Here is a 12684-nt window from a genome sequence, read left to right as displayed (position 1 = left end):
GACTGGAGAAGGAAATCAACTGAGAGAGTGAGTTAAAAAACAAATGCTCCAGGGAAAACTCAGTAGGATATGGTGGTTTTTACTGTAATTCTTTCAGCTTGATATTCAACTGATGTTTTCTTTCGTGCAAGTTTAGCCTAAAGAGGGATGATCCAGAGCCTTTCAAGTGTTGCTCCTCAAGAATAAACTGTCAGTTTTATAAGCTGGAAATCCCTGGATCCTGCCTTTAATAAGATTTGATTTTAAAATTCAAATGGCCATCTAACCTCTAGAAACTGCGGCTCCAGAAGGATCAAGATGCTCTGTGTATCTCACTACACAAGGCCAACCAAGACGGCCAACAGCCTAAGCAAGTTGCAACAGACAGCAAGACTTCCCAACTGCACCCCAGTGGTTATGCTCCAATGGTTATTAATAACATAAATTAAGAGTGTAAAATATAAAAGTTAAATTCCAAGGCATTAAGTCATTTTATTCTGCTTCCTTACTGAAACAAAGCTGTGCATCCAAACTCCTGTCCCAGCCCAGAACTTTTGAACCTGCTGGCCAGTTTGATGCAGAACTGATAGTGGAATAGAGGTCTCAAAGGTACTATAAAAGGTTTGCAAAAATAGCCATCTGTGCAGGAGAGAAAAATCTGATAAATTCCCAGACTGAGGGAAAGGCCTCAGTGTGAGATCACACTTTATTAAAGCACCACAGAATTCACGAGCGAAAGCCCTTAGAAACGCTTGAGCCACACGAAAAGCTTAAATCAGGGCTCACACCTTCCTCAACACACCTGCGTCAGCCGAGCAGGAGACACACACCTGTAGGAATCCAACTTCATTAGCTGCAGCACTCACAGAAGTGCTCATTAAACTCTTCACAACTGCACTCAGCTCCTTGCCATGGGCAGCACCGAACTGTCCCAGGTCTCTGTCCTCAGGCACTCAGGAACAGGCAGTAGTGCTGGAGCAGAAGCACCAGCCCAGCAAGGGCCAGTGGAAGGGCTGTACAATGGCTTTGGCCCAATGTCTAGAGCTGCGGTGGGTTCTGCTGCCTTGTCCTACCCTTTCCCAGCAGGTCAGCTGCCCAGTGTGTACCACCACAGGTCCCACCAACTCACTACACCACAACGTACTTCCAGCATGCACAAAGAATGGTTGCCACATTCTGTGAGTGAAAGGCTTTGGTCTGCTCCCCACGCCTCAGCAAATCCCATTCAACATCATCCATGGCCTTCACTCCTCTGCTGCCCGTGCTCATCCTTGCACACAGCTTCCCTCACTCCCTCATCCATCAAGTCCCGGACTCATCTCATTTCTTTCCCATCTGCTCTTCTCTCATCCCTCTGGTGACACCTTACTTGCTACTCTCTCAGGCTGTTCACTTAATGGATTTTTTCCCTAGAGAAACAGCTTTTCAAAAATCATATCTTCTGCACCTAACAACTCAATCCTGGAACAAGGTCTTGCTCTAAAACTGCTGCATTGCCTATTCAAATGCATTAATGATACACAACAAAATGATACTGTGATAATCCTCAAATAACCTGCTGCATCCCTAAGAGAATAACAGGCTACAAAATGGAGGAAATTACAGCCAGATTTGATGTGATTTAAAATTAACTTTACTGCCGAACACCTGAAAGAAATGGATTCTTTGGTTCAGAACACAGCATGCATTAAAGTTTACAGTTTAGCACAGAAAAAATGCCCAGGTTTGAAGGCATATATGGCACAGGAACACTCTGATATTGTTTGAAGTTATAGCAAATGCTACTGCTTGCTGTCTGCTCCCAGAGCGCCAGGAGGCATGGACACCAAATAGCACAGTACCTTTAAGAATCGTTTGGATGAAGTAAAAGCTCTGCTCTCATAGTGTAAAGAGGCACCACTGAACTCCACCTGCAGACACAAACGAATGCCTTGTGCTGACATACTCTATGGAATTTCCCTCCAATTACTCCTAATTCAGGTATGTGGTTCCACACCAAGTAACAGAGTGTTACAGATAGGAGAACTTACGTTCAATATCTCTTAATACTCCTTGGATCGTCACGCCATGGAAATGACAACTTCCCACCTCATTTATTGAGCACCTGGTTCATAAATTTAACATTTATAGGTCAGAAAATACTCCTTAAGCTGGTGGGTCTGAATTCTCAGATAAAAGATGAACTATTAATACAGAAGTGATAGCTAATGCACTTAGTTTTCAGATAAGGGATAAAGAAAAGACATCTGAAAATACGTAAAGCATTAAAAGAAGTTGAAAGCATTTGGTGTAGACAGAACAATCACAAAACAGGACAGTCAAGGCAAGTTTTCAGCCCACACATGACCCACCAGTAGCTCTTGACAGCTGGCAGCAATACACTCATTGCTGGAACAGGAGTTCCCAAATCTCACTGCTCAGGGACAGAGGAGGCTGCTGGCGCTGTGCTGGACTATATGCACACATAAATGGGCAGAAGAGTGAGGTCCTCCTGCACACTTAAGCTCCGTCCTTCCCCCAGATCAACACCCCAACAGTCCTCTTAAGTTCCCTGTTTCCCAGTTGCATGTTTTAATCAACAACCCCCATTCCTCCATGCTGCTCCCCACTCTCCTTTCCCTCCTCAACACGACCCCAGCCAATTATGCTCATGAATTCTGAATCACAGCTGTAGGTCTGCGGGCAGAAAGAGGGAAAGCTAGGAGTGCACAGCACCAAGATGCCATGGGCTGATGTACCTGCCATGCCACCTGCCTGGTGGAAACACCATCCTGAGGCAAAACGCTCCCTTCTGGAGCTGCCCAGCCCAGCACTCGCCCCTTGCTGCTGCTGGTGGGTGCTTGGAAGACCCATGCAGAACGGAGCTGACAGCCACAGAGCCTGCACTGGAGCTGTCTGCAGAGGGATGCCGTTACACCCAGCATCCTTGGCTCTGGGGGCTGTGCTCCACAGACCTTCCCTCCTTCCCTGTCCAGCAGAGGTTGCACTTCTTACATTCACAGCAACAGAAATTTGCTTCTCCCTTGATGGGGCCCCCCTTAAAAAAATCAATGCTTAAACAATGTCTCTGGTAACTTTTTGGGGAGAAGCAGAGACAGGCAAGCTCAAGCTGTGATCTCTAAGCACTCATGAGGCAAGCAGATGTACCTATCAGTATCTTAATAACAAAAGGCTCATTGTTACTTCTGGGGTAGCAGAAAGAACTACCTGTACTCCAGCCCATCACCACAACACCTCTTCCAATTCCAATATATTAGAGGTATTTTGAGTTCACTAATATAACTGATGCGTTCATCTGGGGGCAGATGCACACATCTTCTTCCTAGTGTCATTTAACTTACCAGTTGTTTCCAGTTTGCACATGACCACTACATGCCACAGAGCAATTTTTAGTAGCCTGTCACAGTGCACTACAGCTAACATACCTACAGAGAAATATTCTGGATGGCTTTTCAATGCCAGCTAGTCTCATAAAGAATGATCATACATCTGCACAAAGCAGAAGGTAAACTGACGATCAGCCCCTAAGCCACTGCTTTGAATGGGGGAAAATCAAGTCTTAAGACAAAAGAGAAAAAGCAAAAATACTTCTACTTCCTCAAACAGTTAAAGAAGTTATTCCGGACAGCTGTCTCAGTGACTGCAATACTGTGGAAAATTAAGTAACATCTGTAATGAATAAAATTATCGTCATCTCACATTTTTACTTTCCCTGCTGTTAGAGGCTCGTTCCCACTACATACTTGGAGGAGTTACTGTTTAAACCAAACAGACCATTTTGGAACCGAGCTATTATGCAAACAATGCACTCTGTATTCCAACTAACAGCAATGCTCTGCTAGTCAGGACAAGGCAAGATGCACAAGAAAAGCTTATTCTATTTTTCTTTTGGTGCAGTTGATCAACATAATTTATGACGGTAATGATGAAAGATACCTTCCTATCTAAAAATCAGACACTTAAGGATATAAACACATAATAACCTTTCACTGGCTTGTATTTGTCTTTCATTTATTTCTTTAAATATTTGCATCCTTTTTACATATTTTTAGTTGCAAGTCATTGCAGTGATATTAAGTGCTCTTCAATGAGCGATATAAAGATGTACCTCTATCATCATCTCTTAACAAGTTTGCACAGCAATACCTGCGTATGCAGATTTATACCACAGATGTTATCTTTATCTCAGAGTTACATTAAATTACTTATCTGTGACACTTGAGTAAGATCAAAGATCCCGAGCAATGCAAGCTTCCTGCACCGTGCCTTAAACAATTTAATAACCTTAAAGCATCAAATCGGTACGTTCCATGCCTTGCATTTTAATGCTATTCTCCGGATACCTGGTTTGTATTGGTAGAAAAGATCATACCTAAGAACAAATGCAATCCGAGACAATATTTAAAGATTAGATTATCCTTCATTGCAAATAGCTCGTTTGTTTATTATCACATTGCTTTATTCTTGTTTTGCCTCTTTATACCACGAAAATGCTGAATATTCAGTTTAGATTTCCCAGCAGCTTTTTATTTTAGTCTAAAAACATTTACCTAACACATTCTTAACAAGCATAGTGAAGAAAATTCAGCCATCTGTCTCTGCATTACAATAACAGTTATGGAAGAGTAGATTATTCTATATAGCAAGAAATTTAATGCTAGGAATTCTTGTACTTTAAGCACCGGCGTGCTCGCACCAGTTTTGTATATAAGAATGTTCAGCACCAACACGCAGCAGAAACAATGATTTACAAGGAAACAGAAGACAAAATACATTCAAGATATTAAATGCATTCACTATTGTAATCATGCTATACGTCCATGCTTCAAACTGAGGAAAAAAAAAAAAAAGAAAGATCCGTGCCATTATTTTTCCATCTCCAGCACTTCCCTAGTTCTAAAATAGCACTAAACATACTCAAAATGACTTGCCGGAAACAATCACAATACAGAGATTCGAATCCTTACCTGGGAAACCCCCTTGTACCATTGCTGTACCAGCATGTACTTCAAGGTATCTGCATTCCTGACAAACATTCAGTGCTGTAAGCAGCTCAAATCCTCACACAGGCTCAGTGCTCGTCTTTCTTCTGACGACCTTGGGCCTATTTTTCTGAGATTTTTCTCTCCTTAAGGGCAAACCGTCTGTCTGGTTCTATTATGAGATGCCATCAATTATATTAATTTCAAGCTACCCACAAGCTAACAGTTACATCTGCCAGCAGATGAAAGCTGCCTATGCAAGCATGCAGGGAGCAGCAGATCCCTGGTTTCCCACATCTGACCCACTGATGCTCCACGGCTGCTGTTTGTGCACTGCCTGGCTGTGCTAGCATTCAAATGACATCTCTATCCCCAACACGAGTCACCTCAAATGGTTGTTTGTGTCACTGCGAGCTGCAGGTACTGCCACGCTTAATGGCCCTGCTCATGGCAAGGGAACAGTTAATGGGCGTTATTTATCGAAGCATCCTTCTCGTGCAAACAACAGGGGTTAAAAACTGCACTCCTCAGTCAAACGGCTGCACTAAATATGCTGCTTACCAATGCTGCATATCCTGCAGTTTCCCAGCACTGATTGTGGATTTTTGTTGCTGCTTTTTAGCGTGTCAGAAAACAAAACCCATCTGTTATTAAAGCGCAAGAAAAATTCAAACTTCATCCTAACTTGGATTTTAATGCAACTCCGAATGAGCAGTATTAGTTCCATGGCAGCGAGTGTGCTGAACCAAAATATTGAGGAGAATCACAATCCCTCATTTAGTAATTAAGAGATAAAACATCTTTCTCCATTTATAAATACACTCACTCATTTTGGGAATTCCTTACTAATTCTCTGTTCCAAATGGTACGTTTAAATTAACTCAAAATTCTCAGTTATTTTGGTAATGCCATTAATTTGTTCATTTTTAAAGATCATTGTCCTTTCTTTAGAGCGTGTATCACAGCACACACAAAGCCATCTGTTCGGTGCATTATGTACAAGCACACAGTAAGGAAAAAAAATATACAAGTCCCAGCTGCAATTTTACTATTAATTCATCAAAAATGTAATTTCCTTTTGCAGCACTTCATCAGATGCTGAAAACTGTGCACGTGATTCACAAATACAGAAGAAAACAGAGCAATTACAGAAACCCCAACTAACCCCCAGCCCCAAACTGCAGTGACACCAGCATTGTAATCTATCCTCCTGTGGCACAGCAGCTCGCTGTCTGCCTGGGATGCACAGCCCTTCTGGATGCTCTAGTAGGGCTGGCGACAAAACTTACATGTTTTTAGCTAATTATGGGTCAGGATAAGAAAAGGAAAAGCAGATTAGCGGTACAGTCATATTAAACAGAGATTAACGCAGCAAGAAAATAAAGTCACTGCTCTATTTGTCTAATCCTGACTCCTGCACGGTCTTTAGAAATGCACTGCGCTAAATACACTTGTTAATATATTTAAGACAATTAATTATTGCAATTGTTTTTGTTTTGTTTTGAAAATTTCATTTTTCTAAAGCTTGAAGCATTTTTCCAGGCTACATCTTACTCTTTGAACATCTTCTCTATTTGCTGTTGGTTGCAGTGACATCTATTGGAGAGGCAGTGTTTGGCTACACAAGCTGCCTCACCTGGAGATCGCAGGTTTTGGTTTGCCACCCCTTCCAGCCCCCACATTAAAATTCCATCTCCTCCATTTCAGCACCATTTTATGTCAAGCATACTCCACACTGTTGGATACTCAAAGCTTAAACTGCTTTATCCATGTTTTTGTTTAGCTACTGGTCATCATTCTGGCACTTTTCCAAAGGGACAATGGTATTTTGCTATCTTCATCCACAGCAGAACACAAACACCTCCTGAGGGCGCACCTAAAGCACCCCACGGGCTTGGCCATACACTCCATTAAGTCTCAGCTGATCTCTGTACCATTCTTTAGCTTTTGTTTTTAATGAAAGCCATCCTCCCCTCCCATGAGTACCAACATCACTGACGTTATGGAAGCTGTGAAAGCCTTGGGTTCGCTCATCCAAGCCAATCCACACACACAGGGAGACTTGCCCCTCTTTCACCCTAAGCAGCCACAGGTCAATCACAAAGGAAAACACATGGCTGAAACATTAAAGAAGTTTTGCTTCAGTAGAAGCAGCGCCATTCCTCAAAAGCAGGTTAGGAAGACAAATCATTACGCTTTCTTACAGCTTCATTGATTTTTGCATTATCCGCAGACAAAATAAAAGGAAGGGGGCATTATTATCCCCTTATTAGATACAGTCAAACATCCTTGCAGACAGGAAGTCTGAGCGCTGCAGCATCTACACCATTATCTTAGTCACCTTTCACTATTTTTTATTATCTATTTTTATTATTTTAGGCTTATTTGAAACCCACCAGATCAATCTCAGTCTCTTAACTAGACAAGAACTTTTACTAAAATAAATAAATTATCAACTGAAATCAAAGTTTCCAAGTTCTTCTAGTGGCTGCCTTGACAATTTTCTAATAATTGTTTCTTAAGGCCTTTCTTCAGTTACGATTCCCTCAACTCCATTACAAAAATATATCCAAATTGTGCAGCTACGAATGCCCCAAGGAAAAGCTTACAAAACATTCCATTACAAACTACTCTGCCCATCCATTTCCTCTGCTTTTTTTTACAACTAACCCCTCATTACGGCAATAAGCCACAACAGGGTGCACATTAGTCTATTAGCAGACTCTTAGTGCACACCTACGGCCATCCGCCACTAAGGAAAATACACCAATGCCTATTGACACAGTCTGCAGCACAGCTGCTCCGAAGTACAAATGGCTCCTTTGTATGCTTTCCCTCCCTTTTATTTGTTTTTATTTGTTTTTGTTTTAATTCTATCCCAAATCTGATGTTTTTAACATTTGGGAAACCTAAAAAGGAGTAATTCTTTACAGAGAGTGACATTCTCCAAAATCACCTCTGTCACTGTAATATTATCAGGTTTATTTCTAAGACGAAGCATTCTGAAGGCTCTTTTTGCAGCAGGGTGAAGGATCACCAGGCTGGTCTGCCACACAGTTAAATAAGCAAGGAGGGAAACGAGTTGTCTTCTACAAATCCTGTAAGTTTGGCTTTGTCCAGCTGTTAGGGCTGTAGCTGCCATTCACCTCCAAAGGAGTCGAGTTTTACAAAAGTATTTGAAAATGTGAATTAGGAGCCTTAAAATAGTGAAGTCAAAGCACAGAGTGAGTAAACAAGCAGCACAGTACACAGTCAGAGCTGGATACTGATACAGATCCAACAGAGGAAATGCTATTTTCATCTTGCCTTCAATATGTAGCATAACACTATTTAGGAACTTAGAAGATGACCTTTGAGACACTAATGGTTCAAATTAATTTGGAATACAAAGAGAAGCAAGTCCAAAGGTAAGGATGCAAGAAGACTTATTTGAAAAGAAATAAATAAAACCCTGGATCCTCTTTGCAATGTCAGTGGAGCTCAGCATTTAAACCGCAGAAACGCGAAGGATGTATGAAATTTCTGTACACCAAATTCAACATCCAATAAGGATTTACCCTTTTTGGATAAAAAAACTACCTTTGAAAAGAAAAGGCAGAACACCTTCAAGAAATGACTGTTAAAGTCAGCCAGCAATGAAAGCCACAGTTTTGTGATGGAAAAGCAGAAACAAAAGGGAGCACTGCAAAAAGGCAAGTGAGTTTGAAATCCCAACGGGGAAAGGAAATCAATATCAAAAGGTTATTCAGCCACCTTAAGGGGAAAACAGACTGAACACAGAGACTACGATGCAGTGTGGACAGGATAGAAAGGAAAGAAACATGTTTTGTTTTACAGTAGGAGGTCTATCAGTGCTTTGCTTTCATTTTCAGTATGAGGAATGATGAAAAACATGAGGCAAAAGATGAGAGTATGGTATGGAAGGACAAGCATGGAGAAAAAGCGTGAAGTGAAGCAAGTGATTTCTGCCATATGAAAGAAACTGATGAGTTGGTTCACGATATTTAAGTTGTATTAATAAGAATGCTAAATAAATAACTACATCCATCAGTAGCACAAGCAGAATATGCAGATATAACAGCTCTACAACCTCAATATGCCCTTCTAAGGCTGTCCACATGATTGGCACAGATTGAGAACCACGGGGTGTAAATGAAAGAAGGAGAGACTGTGACATGAATTCACCCGAAATGACACCTCTTCCTTCCAGGATACCTAATTTTCTTAATATAGAAGACAATACATTAAGTTCACCTCATGTTCAGTGAAGCTCAGTAAATAATAAAGTTCATAAAAACACAGAACTAGCATATCAAGTGAACAAGGAATAGACCAACACGAACATACAAATTGGTGCTGTCAGGAGGGCATGTACTTTCCTGGATTGAAACCACCCAAAACACCAAAAAAACCTTCTTGCTCTTCTTCCAAAACCTTTTCACCACCACCAATAAACCAACCAATCTCATTAATTCTCTCTCCAATGGCACACCACTGCCAGCAAGGAGGAGGAAGTCAGCAAGAGCAGCTGGAAGAGCTTTCCCTTCAGCAGGCCTCAGGATCAGAGCTTACACTGGGTGGGAGCCTCCAAGGGCAAAAGCTACAATGGCATCTGTCTGCTTTGGTTTGGCCCTAACTAGGGAAAATATAACGCACTCCAAGAAACAGATGAGGAAAAACATCATTGCTGCTATCAAACAAGTATGCTGTTTTGGTACAAGAGAGTGCAATAACAACAACTAAAAGCATCAGTGTGTCTCATTAAAGAAAATAATGTTGTATTCTTACCTGTGATTTTAATATCTCTAAATCATTAATGCAAGACAAGCTATGAATGACAGTACTGCATTTGTCTAAGTTGGAATTCATAAAGCGATATTGAGGAATATCAGTTCTGTGGAAAACTCTCAAGTTGCACTACTAAGTCCCTAAATGGCTGCACAGGGTGCTAATCACTGCAATTGGTTAAGAAAGAAAAAGAAAATAAAGATAGTTGCAGAACCTTTCCCCAGAAGATGCCATAAAGATGGGACAGCTTCTTTCAGAACAGCACTGAAACAATAAATCGACATATTTTTCTTTTAAAGGAATATGTTTTGTTTAAATAGCAATGCCCCAAAATCAACTGCAGGCTTTGCTGGGTGAGGACCACGAACCCATAGTTCTCAGCTTAAGACTGCTCAGCTACCACCAAAATTAGAAGAGTAAAGCACAAAGTCTGACTTCCATGGGTGACACCACTGCCAAAGCAAGCACTCTACAGCTCACTTAGACCTTTTCAGACTGAAAGCAGAGCCCTCATTACATCTCTTCTGAAGAGAGCTATAGGATCCTGGCTGGGAAGAGAAGGCCAGGTAAGTTACAAATCAGCAGCCCTCAGTGAGGACAAGTCTGAGGATTAGATCCTATTGCCACACAGCACTGCTTCCATCACAGAAGCAGAAAAAGGCAGCTATGTTTATCACCTCATATAACCCAACTACATCACACAAACATCATCTGACACAATGACTGTAGTAGCATCACTTACTCTCTGCGCAAGCATCCTCCTCCTCCTCCTCCTCTTCATCCACGCTGGCTTCCTCTGAGTGCAGTCTTTCAAGTGCTCTGTAAGGAGGTGGCAATTTCATTGGAGGTGGGGCCCCATACTTTCTCTGGTGGATTCAAAGTAAAAATAATTACATGATTTGTATCCTCTGTGCATGAGAAAAAAAAAAAACAACACCACACCATCCTATTAGCTCCATGTGTTCATACACAGCACTTAAACACAACACTAAAACCTGGAGCACAGACTTTTAGGCAAGAAAACAGAAAAAGAAGTAACAACGTAAGAAAAATGCAACTGAGAATGAACAGCTGTTGACAAAATACTCGTGTAACAGGCATGAAAATATGAATATTAATCAGAGGTTGAAAATAAACAGTGAATCATACCCCCATCTCTCATTAGAAATGCTCAACAGAGTTGTCTTCTACTGCCTGAAGTCCACAAACTTTTAATATTTAAAGGAAGAACTCAGTTTTTATGTGTCATGGTAATATTTAGACCCTCATCTTCATTTTGGTTAAAATTAAAAATAATACTAATAATTTGAATTATAATGTACAGTAAAATTCTATTACCTCACATAAATAGAGACAGCTCCTATAATGATGCATGTAGCGGCGCATAGCAGGCATAAAGAACGGGCTCAGGGTCTGATGACAAGAGCCGCTCCTTCGTCCAAGCAACAGTTTTATAGCTGACAGTAACTGGATCGTGCCTCAGTTGGCTGTGTGATTTCATCAAATTGCATTCAACTGTATCCCATGCAACATCACCACTAATAGCAGGATGCACTTTAGAAAAGGAACACTGAGTGCACTGTGCCAATAGAGCAGCCCAAATGCCTATAATGAGTTTTGCTATCACTGGGAATTGCAGAACACCCAAACATCAAATCTAGAATAAAATTTTCTATTAGGTATAATGGAAGCTGAACTTGCATATAGACTTATAAACTCTTGAACCTAAATTTGTGTGGAGCAGTTCAAATAGCCAACTGCAATGTCAGCTCCACACATTTTTGGAGGTAAGACTGGCATCATCCCACCAGTGTAAATGAGTATCACAGTAATTTGCTAGCAACTCAGAGCCTAACATTTGGCCCCTAGCCATTTAAGACAGTAAATACTTGCTAGAATACGTGTGAAATTACATGAGACACATAGGCTTACCCAGCATCTTGCTATGGCTCAGGACAAGCTTTGTACAACACTTCTAACCCACCAAGTCCCTGTTATGTTGGACTACACTGCTACACAGTGATTCCAAATTAGCACAGCTCCTTCCAGCAAGTACAATGGGAAAAAACACAGCTAAAAACAGCTCATCAGCAAAAGAATTTAAAGCTGATTTGCCCACAAGAAGTTTCAAGTGTTTAAATAGAGAAAAATCTTCACTATTGAAAAGATAATTAATCATAAAGGAACAAGCAGATTTTTTCAGATGGAAATAGCAACTTTCAAACCAAACTCTTCTGTGAGACTTTGAAGACAGGACTAGAAATATCAGTGATTTCCCACAGGGACACAGACCAGTAATCCACTAATAGCAAATCATTCCAACTCTGAGATGCCCCTACTGCAGCACAGTATGACTACTTTGTGAATTCATGTTCAAAGCTAAAAAGGAGCTGTGTATTTAGGCACTGATGCTTTTCTGTATTCCACCCACCAGTTTATGGCACCAATAGATGAAAAAGGTCTGAAAAAAGATTAGGTTCCTCTTTAACCTCCAAACGCTATAGAACGGAACACGCTGGAGTCCTAGAGATTAAAGGCGGCACATTGCAAGAGGATGAGTGCTTCTGAGATTAGAAATATTGATAACAAAACCAAGAAAAGGGGATTGTAACTGCTTCATTGTAAGTATTATCCAGGGGTATGAAAGCAAAGCTTCAACATCTTGATTTCTGGGGGGGATACGGGGGAGCTTGGGGGAGGGAGGGGGATAACTGAGTCTCATAGCATCTATATCTGACATACAGTCCTACAAAAAACTTCCAGAGATAAGAGTGCCTTCTCAATTACACAGCAAACACAAAATTACTGAGTAGGATCAAATGAAAAGCTGACCATATTTGTTGTTGGCATGTTGAACTGCACAGAGCAAAAGTTACTGCCCACACTAATTCTGTCTCTGCTTCTCCCCCCACCAAAGGTGCACCTGATCTACAGA

General features: G+C 41.1%; 1 protein-coding gene across 15 annotated transcripts in view; it reads right to left on the bottom strand.

Moving 5' to 3' along the window:
• PATJ (PATJ crumbs cell polarity complex component) overlaps positions 1-12684 on the bottom strand; it is a 137257-nt gene that overhangs the window by 64212 nt on the left and 60361 nt on the right. For all 15 annotated transcript variants that reach the window (XM_015870721.2, XM_085511639.1, XM_015870718.2 and 12 more), the window contains one exon: positions 10492-10615. In XM_015870721.2, coding sequence (XP_015726207.2) covers positions 10492-10615 — 124 coding nt within the window. The remainder of the gene's footprint in view (positions 1-10491; positions 10616-12684) is intronic.

The sequence above is a fragment of the Coturnix japonica genome, chromosome 11 (genome assembly GCF_054131305.1).
Source record: "Coturnix japonica strain WE chromosome 11, WE-NBRP24, whole genome shotgun sequence".
NCBI classification, from domain to species: domain Eukaryota; kingdom Metazoa; phylum Chordata; class Aves; order Galliformes; family Phasianidae; genus Coturnix; species Coturnix japonica.
The sequence above is the reverse complement of the archived record's forward strand: the minus strand, read 5'-3'. Positions and strand labels throughout refer to the sequence as shown.